The sequence below is a fragment of the Lactuca sativa genome, chromosome 6 (assembly GCF_002870075.4).
Source record: "Lactuca sativa cultivar Salinas chromosome 6, Lsat_Salinas_v11, whole genome shotgun sequence".
In the NCBI taxonomy this organism is placed as follows: Eukaryota; Viridiplantae; Streptophyta; class Magnoliopsida; order Asterales; family Asteraceae; genus Lactuca; species Lactuca sativa.
In genome coordinates this window covers 30,823,247-30,843,152 of record NC_056628.2, presented here as the reverse complement: position 1 = coordinate 30,843,152, position 19,906 = coordinate 30,823,247, and the positions used below count along the sequence as shown (strand labels likewise).

Genomic DNA, 19,906 nt, shown 5'->3' with positions numbered 1-19,906 from the left:
ATCCACCGGTAATATATATATATATATATATATATATATATATATATATATATATATATATATATATATATCCTACCTAATAAATGAAAATACTTTTGCCACTTGTCATCTACTCCTTCATTTTGACAAATGTCATTTTCTAGGATTTTTAAAATTGTTATTTTCCACTTGTCATTTTTTGGGGAATTCTTGATTTTCTTAAAATAAATTTTTCAAAAAATTCTAATGGGTTATATATGTAAGGTTATCATTCCATTAATTTGATAATAAATTCTCATAAATGCTTTAAATGATTTGATTTCATTCATAAATACTTCAAAAGATTACATTTTATTAAGGAAAAACATTATTTTATAAAATATTTATTGTTTATATATATTAATCCTACCTAATAAATGAAAATACTTTTGCCACTTGTCATCTTCTCCTTCATTTTGACAAATGTCATTTTCTAGGATTTTTAAAATTGTTATTTTCCACTTGTCATTTTTTGGGGAATTCTTGATTTTCTTAAAATAAATTTTTCAAAAAATTCTAATGGGTTATATATGTAAGGTTATCATTCCATTAATTTGATAATAAATTCTCATAAATGCTTTAAATGATTTGATTTCATTCATAAATACTTCAAAAGATTACATTTTATTAAGGAAAAACATTATTTTATAAAATATTTATTGTTTATATATATTAATATTAAATTTTTATTTTTAATAAACCCGTGTAATACACGGGTTTCACACCTAGTATATATATATATATATATATATATATATATATATATATATATATATATATATATATATATATATATATAGTGTAAATGAGTCATGCTAGTCAGGATCGACTTGTTAAAAGCTCGACTCGAGATCGAATTAAACAAGTCTGATCCGAGCTCGAGCCTAAATACAAGGCTCATTACTAAATGAGCTTTAAGCCGAACCTTAATTAATGAGCTCAAAGAGTAGTAGGCCAGTTGGCTTTAAAAGGCTAAAAAAATGTATCTGAGGTTAAGATCATATGGCTTTTGAAGGAATCCCGATTTGCATGCCTAGATTCAAGAAAGAACCTAATGTTTCAAAAGTCACACTATTTTGGATAACTATCACAAAAGCCACTACATTTTAGTTTTTTTTTTTTTCTTTTCAATTTTAAGACCCAAAATATAATGTTACCAAGAAATGTCACATACATTACGTTATCTATGTTGCCAGATCATCAAAGATTGTCATACCAGCTGACAACCGGGTGATCGAGCAAATGATCAACATTGAAAACAAATTTGTAAACAAAGTGTCTTAATGAGACAAAGAATATATATATATATATATATATATATATATATATATATATATATATATATATATATATATATATATATATATATATATATATATATATATATAACGTAACGTCAAAATTGAATTTTTATATAAACTTAGTGATTTTTTTGTGGAATTTACATAAAAATCATCTTAAAACAAATGAAATTAAAATATATTGTTATTTTATATACTTATAAGTATATAGTATGTTAAAATTAAAGTTGATCATTAGTTTGTTTTTTTTTTTTTTTTTGAAACGACAAATTAACTAACCTATTTCTAAATAACCATCTATATCTCCATCGAAACTTGAACATATGATCTCTCATATGAGAGAGTCACTCCTTATCGTTAGGCCATTGACCTTTTGATAGTTGATCGTTACTTAACTACAAATAATGACAATGATTAATTTTTATTTTAAACATATTTTGATTTCGTTTATTTTTAGACCAATTTTCTTTTCCTTGAAACATACCAAAGAGAGCGCCTTTGGCTACCAAGTTTGATAAAATATAACAGTTAAATTAAAATCCAAAAAAAAAAATTATTAGTTAATGCAAATTAGAAGTACAAGTATATGTATATAGATTTCTTTTTTAAAGTATATGCACCAAACTCCAGAAAGCATTGTGATTGATTTCACTTTTTATAATGTTATATAATCTAATTGATATGTTGAAAGTGAATACAGGTGATTAAAAAAATCAAAAATTTGCAATTATCTCTTATTTATTCCACTTTTTGGATGATTTGGAAAATCCCGAAATGAGGTGGTGTATCGGAATAAAAGGTGCCCAGTTTTGTTTCTTACGAGCATTTCAACGTTTAATTTGATTAAATCTAGATCCAAGTTTAGCTTAATCGATTGGTGTTTATGATATATATATATATATATATATATATATATATATATATATATATATATATATATATATATATATATATATATATATATATATATATATATATATATATATATAAAACTTTTTTTTTGTAGTCCAACTTGAACACCTTGTTTATTGCTAAAGTTTTTAGAAAATTGAAATAAACAAAGAAAACCCAGGTCAACAACCCGACCCAAACAACACCAAAAATTATTTACCTTTTTGTTTTGTATTTGGTGGTTACATGATAGGAAAAATAGCATGAATTTGGGTAGTTAATTCAGAACTTATGCGTGACGATGACCTTTAAATACTCCTACAGATTTATTTTTCTTATTACGATTAAATATGCATTGTCGATGTTGGTTTTTTTGTTATTGTTGTTGTTGTTTTTGCTGTTGTCATATTGATATATATTATGCTTTTTAGGTTTATTAAGCTTCTATGAATTCTATTATGTAACATCCAAATTTATTTAGCCAGATCAAGAATGATGTTTCAAGGAAGATAGAATTCTTGCAAATTGCAATCATGGTTTCATCCAATGCACGTAATTTTCTTTGCCCTTTACAATCCATCATTTTTTTTGTGGTCTTACAGTCATACATTCCAAAAAAGTTCTCATATCTTTTTTCTAAAAAGAATCTAAACTTTAAATATTACTTTTATATTCTTGTAAAAATCAAAATTACTTTTATATCCTTATCAAATTATAAAATTTATATTTATATCCAAACTTAAATGTTAATTTGAATTATATCAATCTAATATTAAAAAACTTATTTAAACTTTAAAAATTTATTAAGTTTCCCAAAATACCCTTCCCAAGTTAAATCCTAAATTAAAGATTAGGCTAGGTATCTTGTCTTTTCGTATATCATCTTTGTCGTACACTAAACATCTCTACATTCACTCTCATTTGTAAATGCGGTTTTGTAGCTCTATGCAAGTGGTGTCTGTTGATATGATATGTGTTTTTTTGAACATGAAATTCATGAATTGATATGGGGTTTTGTTATTTAGGAATAAGTAATATACGTAAGTCGTAAGATCTTTAGATTTGTAGTTTCCCATTGAGTTGGTGCCGAGGAACTCTGAAATTTGATTGTCTGATAACCACAATGAAAAAAAAAGACATTTAATGAAATTGAAGGTAAACATAATGTATAATCCATCTTGCTGGTAAAAACTTACTCAATCATAGGGTAGTGAACACTTATCTCCCATCTCGGTGTATCATCATCATCCATCAAAAAGGCTGAGAAGAAACTCTTTGTTTGCGAACCAAATAAATGAATGCAGAACAACAATTAATCAATACATAAACCAGAACTGATATAAAGAATTAATACACCTGTTTGCGATCGAGAAGAATATAACGAGTTTAGTCGACAATTTAAGCATACCTACGACGAGGAATAAATGGCAGCAACAAGTAAACGGCGTGCATGAACCTTTGTAATATTTAATTAGGTTTAATGTAAATTAATTTGGTTTAATGCTAATCTTAAATAAGGAGGGTATTTTAGTACAATCACATGGAATTGTGATTTCTTGATAACTTTTTTTATATTAAATTAATTTAAGCCTAATAAAATTATGAGTTTGGATATGGAGGTGTATTTTATAATTTGATAAGGATATAGAAGTAATTTTGATTTTAACAAGGATATAGATGTAATATTTAAAGTTTAGAAGGATATAAATGAAATTTTCAGTTAAAAAAATGCATCATTTGTTTATGGTTATGATTTTTGTTCAAAATAATACATGGTTTCATCTTCTTGTCCCTATTAAATGAAAATAATTTTTTCCATGTAATTCTCTCATACATTATGTTATATGTCGTTTTAGCGTAATTTTGAGATATTTATTTTCTACTTGTCATTTAATTCATTTTTATTTTTCAATATATCATTAATTTAGTTTCTATAAATTAAACATGTCATAATGACTATATTAATTTCAAATTTAAATTTTAAATAAATTTACAGTTGAAACCTTTGTATTTAACATTTTGTTATAATTAACACGTTTAATACACGAGTTTCACAACTAAACACATAACTTTAATTTTTTTTTTGCATGTTTTAAAAAAATCATAATTTTACTTATTTTAAATTTTAAATTCAAATAAACTTACCGTTTAATAATCTGTGTTTAACATTTTGTTTTAATCAACCCGTGTATTATACGGGTCTCACAACTAGTTGATATAATAAGATATATTTATATAGTTTTTAACATATAGTGTTTCTTTTAACATTATTCCTATTAAAAGGTGTTTTTATTATTTTATTATTTTAAAATCAGTTAAAACTATTTATACACAACGTTAAAACTATGTAAATTTTTTGAACAAATTGTAAAAGTATCTCTACAATTTGTTATTTAATTGGTTTTAGTCTTTCAATGAATTTTTTTATAGTTGTTTTTATTGATATTTTTCTTTTAAATTAGTTTTGATATCTCTACCTAGCATCGATAGAACTTGTTAAGTCATTATAGTTTGATTATATCGTCCTATTTTTTAATCATTTTATTCATTTAATATGGATCCATCAAAACAACCCCGCCCCATCCTGCCATCTTCGCCCAAAAACCATCCATACAAGCATACAATTATATATATATATATATATATATATATATATATATATATATATATATATATATATATATATATATATATATATATATATATATATATATATATATATATATATATATATAGAGAGAGAGAGAGAGAGAGAGAGGTAAATTCAATTAAGAAAATAAAAAAGATTGTGAATAAGGAAATCATATATATATATATATATATATATATATATATATATATATATATATATATATATATATATATATATATATATATCAAATGAGAACCAAAAAAGGTTAAGAACCGTAAGAACCTCTAATTTTAGATGTTTATAAATAGTTTAGGGTTTAGGATGTTTATAAAGGGTTTAGGGTTACCCTAAACCCTTTATAAACATATAAAATTAGAGGTTCTTACGGTTCTTAACCTTTTTTGGTTCTCATTTGAACAATTCCCTATATATGGTTAGGATCAAATGTGAATCATAAATAGTGTATGAATGTATGGCCAAATTCTATCAATTGGATTAAAGAAATGGAATGGATGTGATTTTGGATACATTGTATTAACATGGGATGTCACTTACTAGATAATTGCACTTCATTATTTATAGTAGTAAATTTGACATTTTATTAAGAAAGACAATTAAATATTAGCTATATTGTAGGCAACTAAGTGAAATTAATTAAAAAGTAAAATCAAATCAAATAAAAAGTTAATACAAATGATAATATAATATGACAATGAGAATCTAACGTTTTTTTGGAAAAATAATGTGATATTTTTTAAAGAAATATTAATAAGAATTTTTTGAAGAATATAGTGTTCTAACTTCCACTTTAACTTGATTTTAAGAAGTAAGGACCCAGAATAAGTCGATCATACCAACAAATCGAATATTCTTTTAGAATTTAGGATAAATAACTTGTTTAACTTAACAACCAATCAAATATTCCTCTAGAATTTATAATTAATAAATGATTTAACATGTTTCATTTTGTATACAACTGAAAAATTCTTGAAGAATTGAAGTGTTTTACCTATAACACCACAAATATTTTATACAAATGAAGTAATTCTTGAAGAATATATAGTTTTCTAATTCTACAACACCATTTTTTATACAAAAATTATTAAAGAATATAATGCCCAAAAAAATTTGTGTTTCCGTTTTAATCATCGTCACAAACCACCAGCATGAACGACTCTAATTCTTGAAGAATTCAATCATTCTTAAAGAATATTTGAATTATACAATGCCTAAAACTTTTTATGTTTCATCTTTATGCGATCAATATTGATTACCAACTGCATCACCATCATCTCATGACATCTACCTACATAAAAACACACGATCAAGACTTCAGCATCACAAACTGCCACTTTTAGCCTTTGTAATTCTTTAAGAATCAAAATTCTTTCTTTAATAATAAGAATTCTTTCTTTAAGAATCAAACAGAGGTATATTCTTCCTGATATGCGATTACCTTACCCATTTAATCGATCAAGGAAAAAAACAAGGTCGGTTATTATTGCTATTCGATTAGCCGATTACTCCTTTCCTTCAATCGATCATCAAAGTAATGTGAATCTGGTCCTTTTTATGCACCGATGGCTGTAAAAGTTTACTAGAGAAAATCATTTCTTTAGAAAAAGGTATCATGCTTGTTAAAGTTTATGTGTCTTGTATAAAGAGATAAGAGAGAATGATATAAATTATGATAGTAGTTAATTAGTTACCTAATTTATTGGATTAATTAAAAAGATGATTAATTAATTATTGAGTTAAATTACCATAATATTCTTTTAAAATGATTGGTTGTTATTCAGTCACACGTTTACACAATATTTGTTTATTTATAAATGATCCTAACCCTATATATATATATATATATATATATATATATATATATATATATATATATATATATATATATATATATATATATATATATAGGGTTATGATCATTTATAAAAAAACAAATATTGTGTGAATATATATATCAGCCCCATATAAGCTTAGGTGTGGAACCTATTAAACCACGTTGTTTTTTTGGCCGAACATTATCTAATGTCTTACATGATCACGTAGGTTAATTAAAAAAACATCATCTTCTTCTCACCTCTTAAACCTAAGTACGTTAATTGAAGAAAACATCATTTTTCCCCGCGACCTACAGGTGCGTATTACGTATGTCCGTATTCATTCAATTCACAATAAGTTTACACACCTAATTTCATTATATGCGGTTTAAATACCTCACAACCAATCGCCTTTTACACGACAGATTATGGATAAACACATGTTTTACTTGTTTTTAGAATTGCTAATTGATTCCGTTGATTCACTTAGACCGTCTGGTATGCATACCACGAAATGGGTCGTGGTCTAGGTGACCACGATCGTGGTTAGTGCACACCACCCCGGACCTTTGTGGTTCTTAGTGGTCGTTGTTTTTTGTGGTGGGGAGAATGGAAGAGCATGCCCAATCATATTTCTTCTTCTCATTTCTTCTCTCTTCTTGTCTCTATCTCTCTCTTCAATAAAATGTATATATTTTTTTATTTAAAATAAAAAAAATAAGTGATATAGTGGTGACTATACCAACCTTTTAGTGACGGTTAGTGGTAATGACGTGGCACCCACCACTATAGTGGTTAGTGGTGGGTATAACGGATGACCTTATTAAAAATCCAAATCAAATTGGCCAAGACTATAGTAATATATTTAATCGATTTAGTGGCAGAAAGTGGGGTCGATCACATGTAATCATAATTTTTAATAAACATATATTGGGTTTTTGGTTATTACTTTTCAATGCAAGAAATCATAGTATTCATTGTTTCTTTGATTGTCTGCTTTATAGAATCCTTATGATTAATTTGATATCAATTGTTGCTTTACAGAATCCTTATGAATAAATTGATATCAGCTGTGTAGTTGACGACACATGTGCTCTTTTTATCTTTTATTTTCATAAACCATTAAATTAACATATTACTGTGTAATATACTTGCAATCTACATAAACATATAAAATCTCTTATATTGTCTTTATACTTCTACGGTTAAATATACATAACATGTATCTCAAATCCATTTTACCCAAAATTGTTTCTTTCTTTTTTAATTGTAGAATGACATTAATGTGTGGTTTTCTTGGTGCAGGTCACATTCCACATTATAGATTCAGAAATGCAAGTAGCAGATCTAGGGGTGTTCGTTTGGATGAATCGGTTTAATCTGATCCGATCAAGTGAATCCAAATTAATTTCGGTTTTCAAAATATAGATCCAAATAGTCTAAACTAAATTCAAATCCGATCCGATCCAACCAAATTATAATTCGGTTGGATCGGTTTTTTACAATTCGGTTTTCAAGAATGAAGACATTTCAACAAATATATAACTTTAGTGTTAACTTACTCTATAATATAAACTAAAAAATATTGTTTAATTAGTTGTGAATTAAAACTTATAAATAACTATCAAGAAAAATATATTATACTTTACTACTTTATAGACAATTTTTTTTATAAGTACATATTAAATTATTATAATAGATGAAAAAATTTAATATACTGAAGAACAATTTAGTAAATTTATATATATTATTAAAGATATATATTAAAAAGAACAAAATAATAAATTTCAATTTGGTTTTTTCGGACTATTCGGTTTTTATTTTATAAACCAAAACCAATCCGAAATCCAAAATAATAATTCGGTTTTTTGCTAAAAACCAATCCAAAAATCCGAATATCCAAACCAAATAGTCCGCTCCAAATTGTCCAATTGGACAATTCGGTTTTATCCAATTAGTGAACAGTCCTAAGCAGATCAGTCCTTTGAAAAACAGATAAATGAAGATATTGATACAAATAATGGTTATTTAGGATCGACATCTGAATTGGAGAAAATAAATAATGATGGTGTCAATCTTGGATGTGACGAAGGTGCAGGTAATGATCAAAGTATTATTGGAAAGGTTTTCGATACACCCAATGATGCGTATACATTTTATAATGATTACACATTTTTACATGGATTTGGTATACGTATTCATTGGAAATTTAAGAATAAGACAACAAATGAGCATTATCGGAAGACATATGTATGCAACAAAGAAGGTTTCAAATGCTTGAAAGTTAATAATTCAAGTGGAAAAGTGATAAAACGTCGTAGAGAAGTAAGAACGGGATGCAAAGCAATGATTCAAATTTCAAAACAGAAGGATGAAAAATGGATTGTGGACAAGTTTAATGACAAACACAATCATGCCTTGAGCTTGACACCAACAAAGGTAATGAAGAATAGATCGCATGGGAAGTTCCACCGTACTATGAAATGCCGATCTCTTATGGTGCAATTTGGTCAAGCAGGTTTGAAGCCTTCTTAAATTAAAAAGGCTATTAACGCAATGAAAAATTCAGATGAAGCCGATGTTACTTCAAAGCAATGTGCTGATGTCTTATCCGAGCAACGAAAACAGTATATGGGAAAGGAGTTTTATGGACTTATAAAGCATTTCCAAGATAAAGAATTAGTGGATAATGACCAGTATTTTGTTGTGGACTTGTGTGATGATGTGTAACAGCCCGGATTCCCAGGTATTATTTATTCATATATCTTTGGTGTTTTGTGAAGGGACTCGGCGAGTTGGAGCTCAAACTCGTCGAGTAGGATCGCGATTTTGGACGCGGGTTCGCGCCTAGACTCGGCGAGTCCAAGGAATGGACTCGGCGAGTCCGCGTTGTTTAATGAAACCCTAATTTCCCGGTCCTGAGCCCTATTTAAAGGACCTTATGGCCCTTCATTGCGGCTACCTTCGACCTTGAGAGCACCAGAGCAGCTGAGAGTCCTTGTGAGTGAGATAAGAGGCCATTATTCACCATTTTTGTGTGTATTTGCAAGAAAGGAAGAGGAAGGCCAAGCTAGGAGAGTTGGGGAGCTTGGATCTACTCCCATTTTGGCAGAGGAAGCTATTTGAGGTAATATTCAGAGCTTATTCTCGTGTTTTTGTTGATATGGCCAAATCTTGGGTTTCTTCATGCCTTGTTTGCCTTATATTTGGAGTGTGAGAGGTCCCATGGGAAAATGGTACCTAGATCTGGACCTTAGTAGGTCCAAAGAGTCCCAAATGCCATGCTTTATGCCTTTCCTTTTGAGTTGGAGACTTAGGTTACCATTTTAGATGACATTTCATCAAAAGAAGCCTTGTAGGCGTTGCATGGTAGCCAAGATTGTGACTTTACGTGATGAATGCGCTTGGGAGGACTAGATCTATGAGTTGTTGGACCAGATCTGACCTCAGGAGCGAGTTTGAGTTGATGCATGGCATGGACTCGCCGAGTCCGAAGAACAGACTCGGCGAGTATCATGAAGATTGTCCTTAACCACTCAGCGAGTGGTCTTGCCGAGTTAAGGGGTTGACTCAGTGAGTCAGGGAGAGTTAGAGAGGGTTGACAGATGGACTGAGTCAAGCTGGAACTCGCTGAGTTGTTCTTGAGACTCGGCGAGTTAAGTCGTGGTGGCCCCGCGATTCATGCCAGGTGGAACTCGTCGAGTCAGGGAAGTACTCGACGTGTCAAAAGAGGATCCTAGGGAGTTAGTGAACACGTATAGACTCGCCGAGTCGCTCTAGTGCACTCGCCGAGTCCAGTCAAAGTTGACCATTGACCGTTGACCAGAGTTGACCAGTGTTGACTTGATGGGGGGTAGTCAACCTTAGTTAAGAGAGTGTTAATTAGAGATATATTGTGTTATAGGAGGATTATAGCTCGGAGGATCGAGCGCGAGTGATTTTTGGGATTTGCGAGTTACCGAGATACACGAGGTGAGTCTTCTTACTATACTTTATCTTGAGTAGGTAATCAGTGTTATGTGATAAAGTATTTGTATGCTATATGTATGTTATATGTTGTACTGCATTATTTCTATGTGATTTATGCTGTGCATGTTTATAGAGTTGGAACCAGAAGATTCCCAGAGTTAGAACCAGTGGGTTCACAGAGTAGGGTCTACGGACCCACAGAGTTATAGCCTCGAGTGGCTATTATGTGTTATGTGTGGTATTTTGGGGAACTCCCTAAGCTTTGTGCTTACAGTGTTAGTGTTGTTTGTTTCAGGTACTAGTGATGACCGTGGGAAGGCGCCGACTTGATCTGTACACACGCATGGGATTTTTATGATATGTGATCTTGGGATTTTTGTATGATATGGATTGGAGTCTTAAAACATTGATGTTTTTATGAAAATTAAATGAAAATGTCTTTATAATATGCGAAAAATTATTTTGAAATTCTCGGTGTTACAAGTTGGTATCAGAGCCTTGGTTTGAGGGATTCGAGTACACCTTCGGGCGTATTTGAACTCAAACTGAGGATTTGAGAAGTATTTTCAAAAAGAGTAAAAGATTTTGGAAAAACGCAGAGCAGAGTTTGTGTATGATCGGTCCGCGCCTGAACGGTGATTTCCCAAAATACCCTCATGTTATGTGATATTGATATTGATATGATGTATTCGCATGCTAGAGTAGGCTAGGTATTCCTATTAGGACTAGAGTGGCCTGATTTGTGATGCCTTAGCCTAGGAAGAGGTAAGCTGCTATGAGATGCTTGAGAGTGAGTAGGTAGCAGCGAGGGGCTTATGAGAGATCTATTAGAGAGTGGCCTATGCATGATAGAGTACTTGGAATTTGGGATCCGGAGAGGAGGACTTGGGGTGTATTCTGATACGGTGCGGACAGTAGTATTGGGCCCGTACTACTGAAAGCACCGGAGCGGTGTACATCCCAAGTAAGAATCTTTGGAATACCAAGGATCAAGGAGGGATGAGTTGTCGAGTGTGAGTATGCTCGAATGGATTCTAATTTATCGTATGTTGTATTTCAAAGGTAGATCATGCTGAGGACACGTTTGATGCCTGAGAGCAGTGATACCAGTGATGAGGAGATCCGCTGGATCATCCATGAGGAGGTGGCTGCGGCCATTAGGGCAGAGATACCAAAGATGTTCGGGTCTATTAAGACCATGCTGATTGAGACCTTCGATGAGCGTTATGCCGCTCTTTCTGAGGCGGCTGTTGCAGCAGCCACCGCAACTATTGCTGCCGCGAGGCCGCAAGGTGGTGATTCGTTGCTGTTCCGGGAGTTCAGCAACACAAAACCACCATAGTTTGATGGGACCCAGGACCCGGTGGCAACTATGAGGTGGATTTCTGACATAGAGGGGTGTTTCTTCACTTGCTTATCTCCTGAGCATTTGAAGGTTCAGTTCGCGCTGAACCAGCTTCGCTTGGGAGCGAAGGACTGGTGGAAGTTTGTGACGGCGCACTTTACGCCTGCTGAGCTTGCGGCAGTGACCTGGGAGAGTTCACTGCCATGTTCCGAGATGAGTACATTCCCCAGGTGGAGAGGGAGCGTTTGACCCAGGAGTTTCTAACCCTCAAGCAGGGTACTGTGTCTATTACGGCGATTACCAGGATGTTCCATGAGAGGGCGATGTTCTGCCCTGAGCACGTGTCCACTGAGCAGGCACGGATGAGTCGATATTTGAGTATCTTGAGGCGAGACATTCGGGAGTTCGCGGCGAACTCCTCGTACCGGATATTTGCTGAGCTTCAGGCAAATGCCCGGAAGAGGGAGATTGAGCTAGAGACTCAGGCCAGAGAGGAGGCGGAGTCTCAGGGGAGGGATCTGCGACCGGCACAGTCTCAGCCGGCAGCCAAACGGGCCAAGCCCGCTGATCCCAAACCAGGGAGCCAGAAGCGCCGCACTTGTGGGAAGTGTGGCAAGGGTCATGATGGAGTCTGTAGAGCGGGATCTTGCTACAAGTGTGGCAAGGAGGGGCACATGGCCAAGGACTGCCCCAAGGGGTTTGCGATGTGTTTTCACTGCAATCAGAACGGACACCGGAAGGCAGATTGTCCGCAGTTGCGAGGATCATCTCAGGGAGCACCTCAGGGATCTGCCCCTGCCGCCATCAGAGCTACCGAGAGTCGGCCAGTGAAGGCCGAGGCGCCGAGAGCACGAGGGAGAGCTTTTCAGCTGACCGCGGAAGAGGTCCGCGCAGCGCCCGATGTCGTGGATGGTATGTATTCTTTCGTGTATTTATTTTGATGTTGAGATATTATGGTTATATTATGTTATGCGTAGGTCCTTTTCTTGTGAATACTGTACCTTCCTTGGTGTTATTTGACTCGGGTGCGAGTCGGTCTTTTGTATTTTTGGCTTTTAGTCAACATATCAGTGTTAGTCGTGAGGCATTGAGTCGGCCTCTGAGAGTTTCCATAGCTGATGAGAGGGTGATATATGCCACGGAGGTTCTCTGAGGGTGCGTAGTCGAGATTTTTGGTGTTGAGTTCCCGATTGATCTGGTTCCTATTGCGATGGGTGATGTCTGTGTCATTGTGGGCATGGACTGGTTGAGCAGATTTGGTGCGGTTATCGACTGCGAGCGACAGCTAGTGACCATACGAGACCCTAGCGGGGGAGTTCTTTCGGTGTACGGTGAGGGTACACGTTCAGGATCAACGTTTTGTTCGGCCGCTAGGGCGAGGCAGTGTCTACAGCAGGGCTGTAATGGTTTTGTGGCGTATGTGATGGATACGCGGGTGGATTCCGAGAGGCCGAGTTCAGTTGAGGAGGTTCCGGTAGTGCGTGAGTTCCCGGATGTATTTCCCGAGGAGTTGCCGGGTGTGCCTCCTGTGAGGCAAGTGGAGTTTAGTATCGATTTGGTTCCGGGGGCTGCGCCTATCGCTAAGGTGCCTTATCGCCTTGCACCTCCAGAGATGCAAGAGTTATCCTTGCAGCTTCAGGAGCTGCTGGGGAAGGGGTTTATTCGGCCGAGCAGCTCGCCGTGGGGAGCGCCTATCCTGTTCGTCAAGAAGAAGGATGGTCCACACCGGATGTGCATTGATTACCGGGAGTTGAACAAGCTGACGGTCAAGAACCGTTACCCGTTGCCGAGGATCGACGATTTGTTCGATCGGTTGCAGGGAGCATCTTGGTTCTCCAAGATCGATTTGAGGTCTGGATATCATCAGGTGAGGGTGCGAGATGAGGACGCCCAGAAGACAGCGTTCAGGACGCGTTATGGACATTACAAGTTTGTGGTGATGCCTTTTGGGCTCACCAATGCCCCGGCAGTGTTCATGGATCTCATGAACCGAGTGTGTAGGCCGATGCTGGATCGGTCGGTGATTGTATTTATTGACGACATTCTGGTATATTTGAGATCTAGAGAGCAGCATGAGGAGCATTTGAGAGAGGTTCTCGAAGTTCTGAGATCGGAGAGGCTTTATGCCAAGTTCTCCAAGTGTGATTTCTGGTTGCGGGAGGTCCAGTTCTTAGGACATCTCGTTAACCAGAAGGGGATATTGGTCGACCCGGCAAAGGTTGAGGCGGTGATGAGTTGGGAGGTGCCGAGGTCACCCTCCGAGATCAGGAGTTTCCTAGGGTTGGCAGGGTATTATCGGAGATTTATCAAGGATTTCTCTAAGATCGCAGTGCCACTCACCAGATTGACCCGGAAGGGTGTTGCTTTTTCATGGGGCCCCGAGCAGCAGGCCTCTTTTGAGACACTTCGCCAAAGGTTGTGCGAAGCCCCGGTGTTAGCCCTCCCGGAAGGGATGGAGGACTTTGTGGTATACTGTGATGCATCGATTTTGGGGTTGGGAGCGGTGCTGATGCAGAGAGGGCATGTGATAGCATATGCATCGAGGCAGCTGAAGCCTCATGAGACGAGATATCCCACCCATGATCTAGAATTGGGGGTAGTGGTGTTCGCACTCAAGATTTGGCGTCACTACTTGTATGGGGTTCGGTGTACGATATACACGGACCATAAGAGTTTGAAGTATTTGATGGATCAGCCTAACCTCAATATGCGTCAGAGAAGGTGGTTGGATGTGGTCAAGGATTATGATTGTGAGATCCTGTACCACCCAGGCAAGGCTAATGTGGTAGCCGATGCATTGAGCCGCAGGGCGGAGAGCACCCCTCTGCGGGATGTATGTTTGAGATTGACCGTGATAGCTCCAGTGTTGGACGCCATTCGTGGGGCATAGGCCGAGGCTGTGCAACCTGAGATGCAGAAGAGGGAACGGGTTGTTGGTTTGGTTTCAGAGTTCGTTACCGATGGTCGGGGGCTTATGACATTTCAGGGGCGTATCTGGATGCCGTTTGTGGGAGGAACGCGTACCATTTTGATGGAGGAGGCTCATCGGTCGAAATTTTCGATCCATCCGGGGGCCACTAAGATGTATTTGGATCTGATAAAGGAGTATTGGTGGCCCTGTATGAAGAGGGATGGCGCGTGGTTTGTTGAGAGGTGCTTGACCTGCCGTAGGGTTAAGGCCGAGCACCAGAGGCCGCATGGTAAGTTGCAGCCATTGGAGGTTCCCGAATGGAAGTGGGAACAGATCACTACGGATTTCATCACCAAATTGCCACGGACTGCCAGAGGAGTTGATGCAATTTGGGTGATTGTGGACAGATTGATGAAGAGCGCTCATTTCCTTGCTATCAGCGAGAGTTCTTCAGCAGAGAAATTGGCGGAGGTGTATGTGAGGGAAGTGGTATCTCGGCATGGGGTGCCCATCTCGATTGTTTCAGACCATGATGTGCGCTTCACTTCCAGATTTTGGAAGAAGTTTCATGAGGAGTTGGGTACTAGACTGCATTTTAGTACCGCATATCATCCCCAGACAGATGGTCAGAGTGAGCGGACGATTCAGACGCTCGAGGACATGCTCCGAGCATGTGTGTTGGATTTCGGGGGTAGCTGGGATGCATATTAGCCCTTGGCAGAGTTTTCCTACAACAACAGCCATCATTCGAGCATTGGTATGCCGCCCTTTGAGTTGTTGTATGGGAGGAGGTGTCGGACCCCTATTTGTTGGGGAGAGGTTGGACAGCGGGTAATGGGCAGTACAGAGATCGTGCTTCAAACGTCAGAGCAGATCCAACAGGTCAGACAGAGGTTGTTGACCGCTTAGAGCCGACAGAATAGTTATGCAGACAGACACCGGTCCGAGCTTGAGTTTCAGGTCGGCGACCTTGTACTCCTGAAGGTCTATCCTTGGAAAGGAGTGATTCGATTCAGGAAGAGGGGCAAGTTGGGGCCCCAATATATTGGTCCTTTCCGAGTGATCGCGAGGGTAGGTCGGGTAGCCTATCGTTTAGATTTGCCAACAGAGTTGTGGCAGATTCACGACACTTTCATGTGTCACAGCTGAGGAAGTGTATAGCCGATGAGTCGGCAGTGGTTCCATTAGAGGATATTCAGGTGGATGCGAGCCTAAATTATGCTGAGAGACCAGTGGCCATCAAATACCGAAAAATCAAGGTTCTGAGGAACAAGGAGGTACCCCTGGTTTTGGTTCAGTGGCAGAATCGGAAGGGGTCCGAGATGACCTGGGAGCCGGAGCGTGGGATGCGTGTGCAGCATCCGGAGTTATTTGCAGAGCGAGACTTCGAGGGCGAAGTCTAGTTCTAGTGGGGGAGAATTGTAACAGCCCGGATTCCCATGTATTTATTCATATATCTTTGGTGTTTCGTGAAGGGACTCGGCGAGTTGGAGCTCAAACTCGCCGAGTAGGATCGCGGTTTTGGACGCGGGTTCGCGCCTGGACTCAGCGAGTCCAAGGAATGGACTCGGCGAGTCCGCGCTGTTTAATGAAACCCTAATTTCCCGGTCCTGAGCCCTATTTAAAGGACCTTATGGCCCTTCATTGCGGCTACCTTCGACCTTGAGAGCACCAGAGCAGCTGAGAGTCCTTGTGAGTGAGATAAGAGGCCATTATTCACCATTTTTGTGTGTATTTGCAAGAAAGGAAGAGGAAGGCCAAGCTAGGAGAGTTGGGGAGCTTGGATCTACTCCCATTTTGGCAGAGGAAGCTATTTGAGGTAATATTCAGAGCTTATTCTCGTGTTTTTGTTGATATGGCCAAATCTAGGGTTTCTTCATGCCTTGTTTGCCTTATATTTGGATTGTGAGAGGTCCCATGGGAAAATGATACCTCGATCTGGACCTTAGTAGGTCCAAAGAGTCCCAAATGCCATGCTTTATGCCTTTCCTTTTGAGTTGGAGACTTAGGTTACCATTTTAGATGACATTTCATCAAAAGAAACCTTGTAGGCGTTGCATGGTAGCCAAGATTGTGACTTTACGTGATGAATGCGCTTGGGAGGACTATATCTATGAGTTGTTGGAGCAGATCTGACCTCAGGAGCGAGTTTGAGTTGATGCATGGCATGGACTCGCCGAGTCCGAAGAACAGACTCGGCGAGTAGCATGAAGATTGTCCTTAACCACTCAGCGAGTGGTCTTGCCGAGTTAAGGGGTTGACTCAGTGAGTCAGGGAGAGTTAGAGAGGGTTGACAGATGGATTGAGTCAAGCTGGAACTCGCCGAGTTGTTCTTGAGACTCGGCGAGTTAAGTCGTGGTGGCCCCACGATTCATGCCAGGTGGAACTCATCGAGTCAGGGAAGTACTCAACGCGTATAGACTCGCCGAGTCGCTCTAGTGCACTCGCCGAGTCCAGTCAAAGTTGACCATTGACCGTTGACCAGAGTTGACCAGTGTTGACTTGATGGGGGGTAGTCAACCTTAGTTGAGAGAGTGTTAATTAGAGATATATTGTGTTATAGGAGGATTATAGCTCGGAGGATCGAGCGCGAGTGATTTCCGGGATTTGCGTGTTACCGAGATACGCGAGGTGAGTCTTCTCACTATACTTTACCTTGAGCATGTAATCAGTGTTATGTGATAGAGTATTTGTATGCTATATGTATGTTATGTGTTGTGCTGCATTATTTCTATGTGATTTATGCTGTGCATGTTTATAGAGTTGGAACCAGAAGGTTCCCAGAGTTAGAACCAGTGGGTTCACAGAGTAGGGTCTACGGACCCACAGAGTTATAGCCTCGAGTGGCTATTATGTGTTATGTGTGGTATTTTAGGGAACTCACTAAGCTTTGTGCTTACAGTGTTAGTGTTGTTTGTTTCAGGTACTAGTGATGACCGTGGGAAGGCGCCGGCTTGATCTCTACACACGCATGGAATTTTTATGATATGTGATCTTGGGATTTTTGTATGATATGGATTGGAGTCTTAAAACATTGATGTTTTTATGAAAATTAAATGAAAATGTTTTTATAATATGTGAAAAATTATTTTGAAATTCTCGGTGTTACATGATGGTTCTCCTAGGAATATATTTTGGGCTGATGGAAGATCAAAAGACGCCTATACTAAGTTTGGAGATGTTGTGTTTGATGTCACTTATATGACAAACAAATACAAAATGCCATTTGCTCCCTTTGTAGGGGTTAATCATCATCGGCAATCTATACTTTTTGGTGGAGCATTGCTAGAAAACGAAAAATAAGAAACATTTGTATGTTTATTCGAGAATTTCCTAAAGTGTATGTTTAGCAAGCATCCAAATGCAATTACTACAGATCAAGACAAAGCGATGGGTAATGCGATAAAAAAAGTGTTTCCAAACACTCGACACCGCTTGTGTGAATGGCATATTGAAAGGCACGAACCGGAACACATTCGCCCATTTGTTGCCCGTTATAGTGATTTTCAGGAATCTTATAGACATTGGGTAAACAGTGACACCATTGAAGAATATGAAAAAAAAATTGAAGTTATGCGTAGTAGGTATAACCTGGAACATAATTGTTGGATAAGTGAAATGTATAACCAACGGATACATTGGGCAAAACCTTTCTTCAAAGATAGTTTCTTGGCCAGTATGACAACCAGTGGACGAAGTGAGAGTATTAATTCTTTTTTTGATGGATTTGTCAATTCCAACACCATGTTGAATGCATTTGTACTACAATATGAAATAGCAGTAGAGACTCGAAGGGCCACCGAAGAAGATGAAGACTTCAAGACTATGAACTCGAGGGCAGTTCTTTCTTCTGTGCATCCAATCGAAGCAAAAGCAGGTGAGTGTTACACTAGAAAAGTTTTTGAGGTTTTTAAAAATGAATGGATGGAAGCCACTAACACTTTAAACTCATGAGATGTTAAGCAAAAGTAAAGAAGAAATTATATACCGAGTTGGGCAACTTGACGTTGATAAAACATATTGGCGAACTATTACCTTCCGCTCTATGAGTGAAATGAATGTCACATGTTCATGTGCTAAGTATGAAATATGTAGGATTTTATGTAAGCATTGCTTGTATGTTATGAAGAAGAGGCATGTTGAAACACTTCCGAATCACTATATTTTACCACGGTGGACCCTTAATGCTAGGTATAAGGTGGGTAATAGTAGTATCGGACTAGAGGAAATGAATAATGAAAATGGGGTGAGCGCATTCACTTTGTGGTGTGCCCGTTCAAATTTTACCAAAGTTATTGAACAAGCAAAGGAATCCCCTTTAAAAATAGATAAAGTCAATACTATATTGATAAAGCTTTCAGATGATCTAACGATTCAGGAAAAGCCTAAAGCATTTGAAAATGCACCTCAAGGTTGTTCTACGGAAATTTCACAAGTAGATACGATGCCTTAATTGTTTGTACGGGATCCTATTGGTCCAACTAATACAAAAGGGTGGCCTAAAAATGCTACAAGAATTAAGTCTTCATTAGAAATGCTGAAGAAAAGAACTTGCTCTTACTGTCAAGGATTGGGTCACTACGCCACTAGTTGTTCAAAAAGAAAGGTAGTTGTAATATCACTTTATATTGTCATGAGTTTACTAGTGTAATAATTATATTAATTATTTTATTTTTCATGTATCAGGCGGATGAATTGTTGCAAGAGAAACAATGGTGATATGTCTTGTCGTTGGGAGAAATTTGGATGGTTTCTGTTTTGGATAGTTGATTTTTTTTTATGTTTTAAATAGGCACATTTTTTATGTTTTGGAAATAAATGGTGTATGAAAACCTATTTTGGATAATTGCGGTAATTATATTTTATTTTGGACAAAAATGGTGTATGAAACATCTGGATGGTTTTTGTTTTTAACACAGATGTGCTACAAATATAGGTAGGTTGTTAATATAGGGTAAAAATAAAAGTACGTTGCTACCATGGGCTTAAAAAGAAAAGTAGATTGCT

At 36.9% G+C, this 19,906-nt stretch overlaps 2 protein-coding genes across 2 annotated transcripts; both read left to right on the top strand.

Annotated features, from left to right (window-relative positions):
- The first annotated feature begins 8,739 nt into the window (after positions 1–8,739).
- LOC111883151 (protein FAR1-RELATED SEQUENCE 5-like) lies at positions 8,740–9,404 on the top strand. The gene is made up of 3 exons (XM_042896061.1): positions 8,740–8,772; positions 8,889–9,192; positions 9,244–9,404. Exons 1-3 carry the CDS (start codon positions 8,740–8,742, stop codon positions 9,402–9,404), a joined length of 498 nt encoding a protein of 165 aa, XP_042751995.1.
- Positions 9,405–18,289: 8,885 nt separating this feature from the next.
- Positions 18,290–19,593, top strand: LOC111883167 (protein FAR1-RELATED SEQUENCE 5-like). Its single transcript, XM_023879523.1, has 2 exons — positions 18,290–18,776; positions 19,586–19,593. The coding sequence occupies exons 1-2, from the start codon at positions 18,290–18,292 to the stop codon at positions 19,591–19,593; spliced, it is 495 nt and encodes a 164-aa protein (XP_023735291.1).
- Positions 19,594–19,906: the final 313 nt, after the last annotated feature.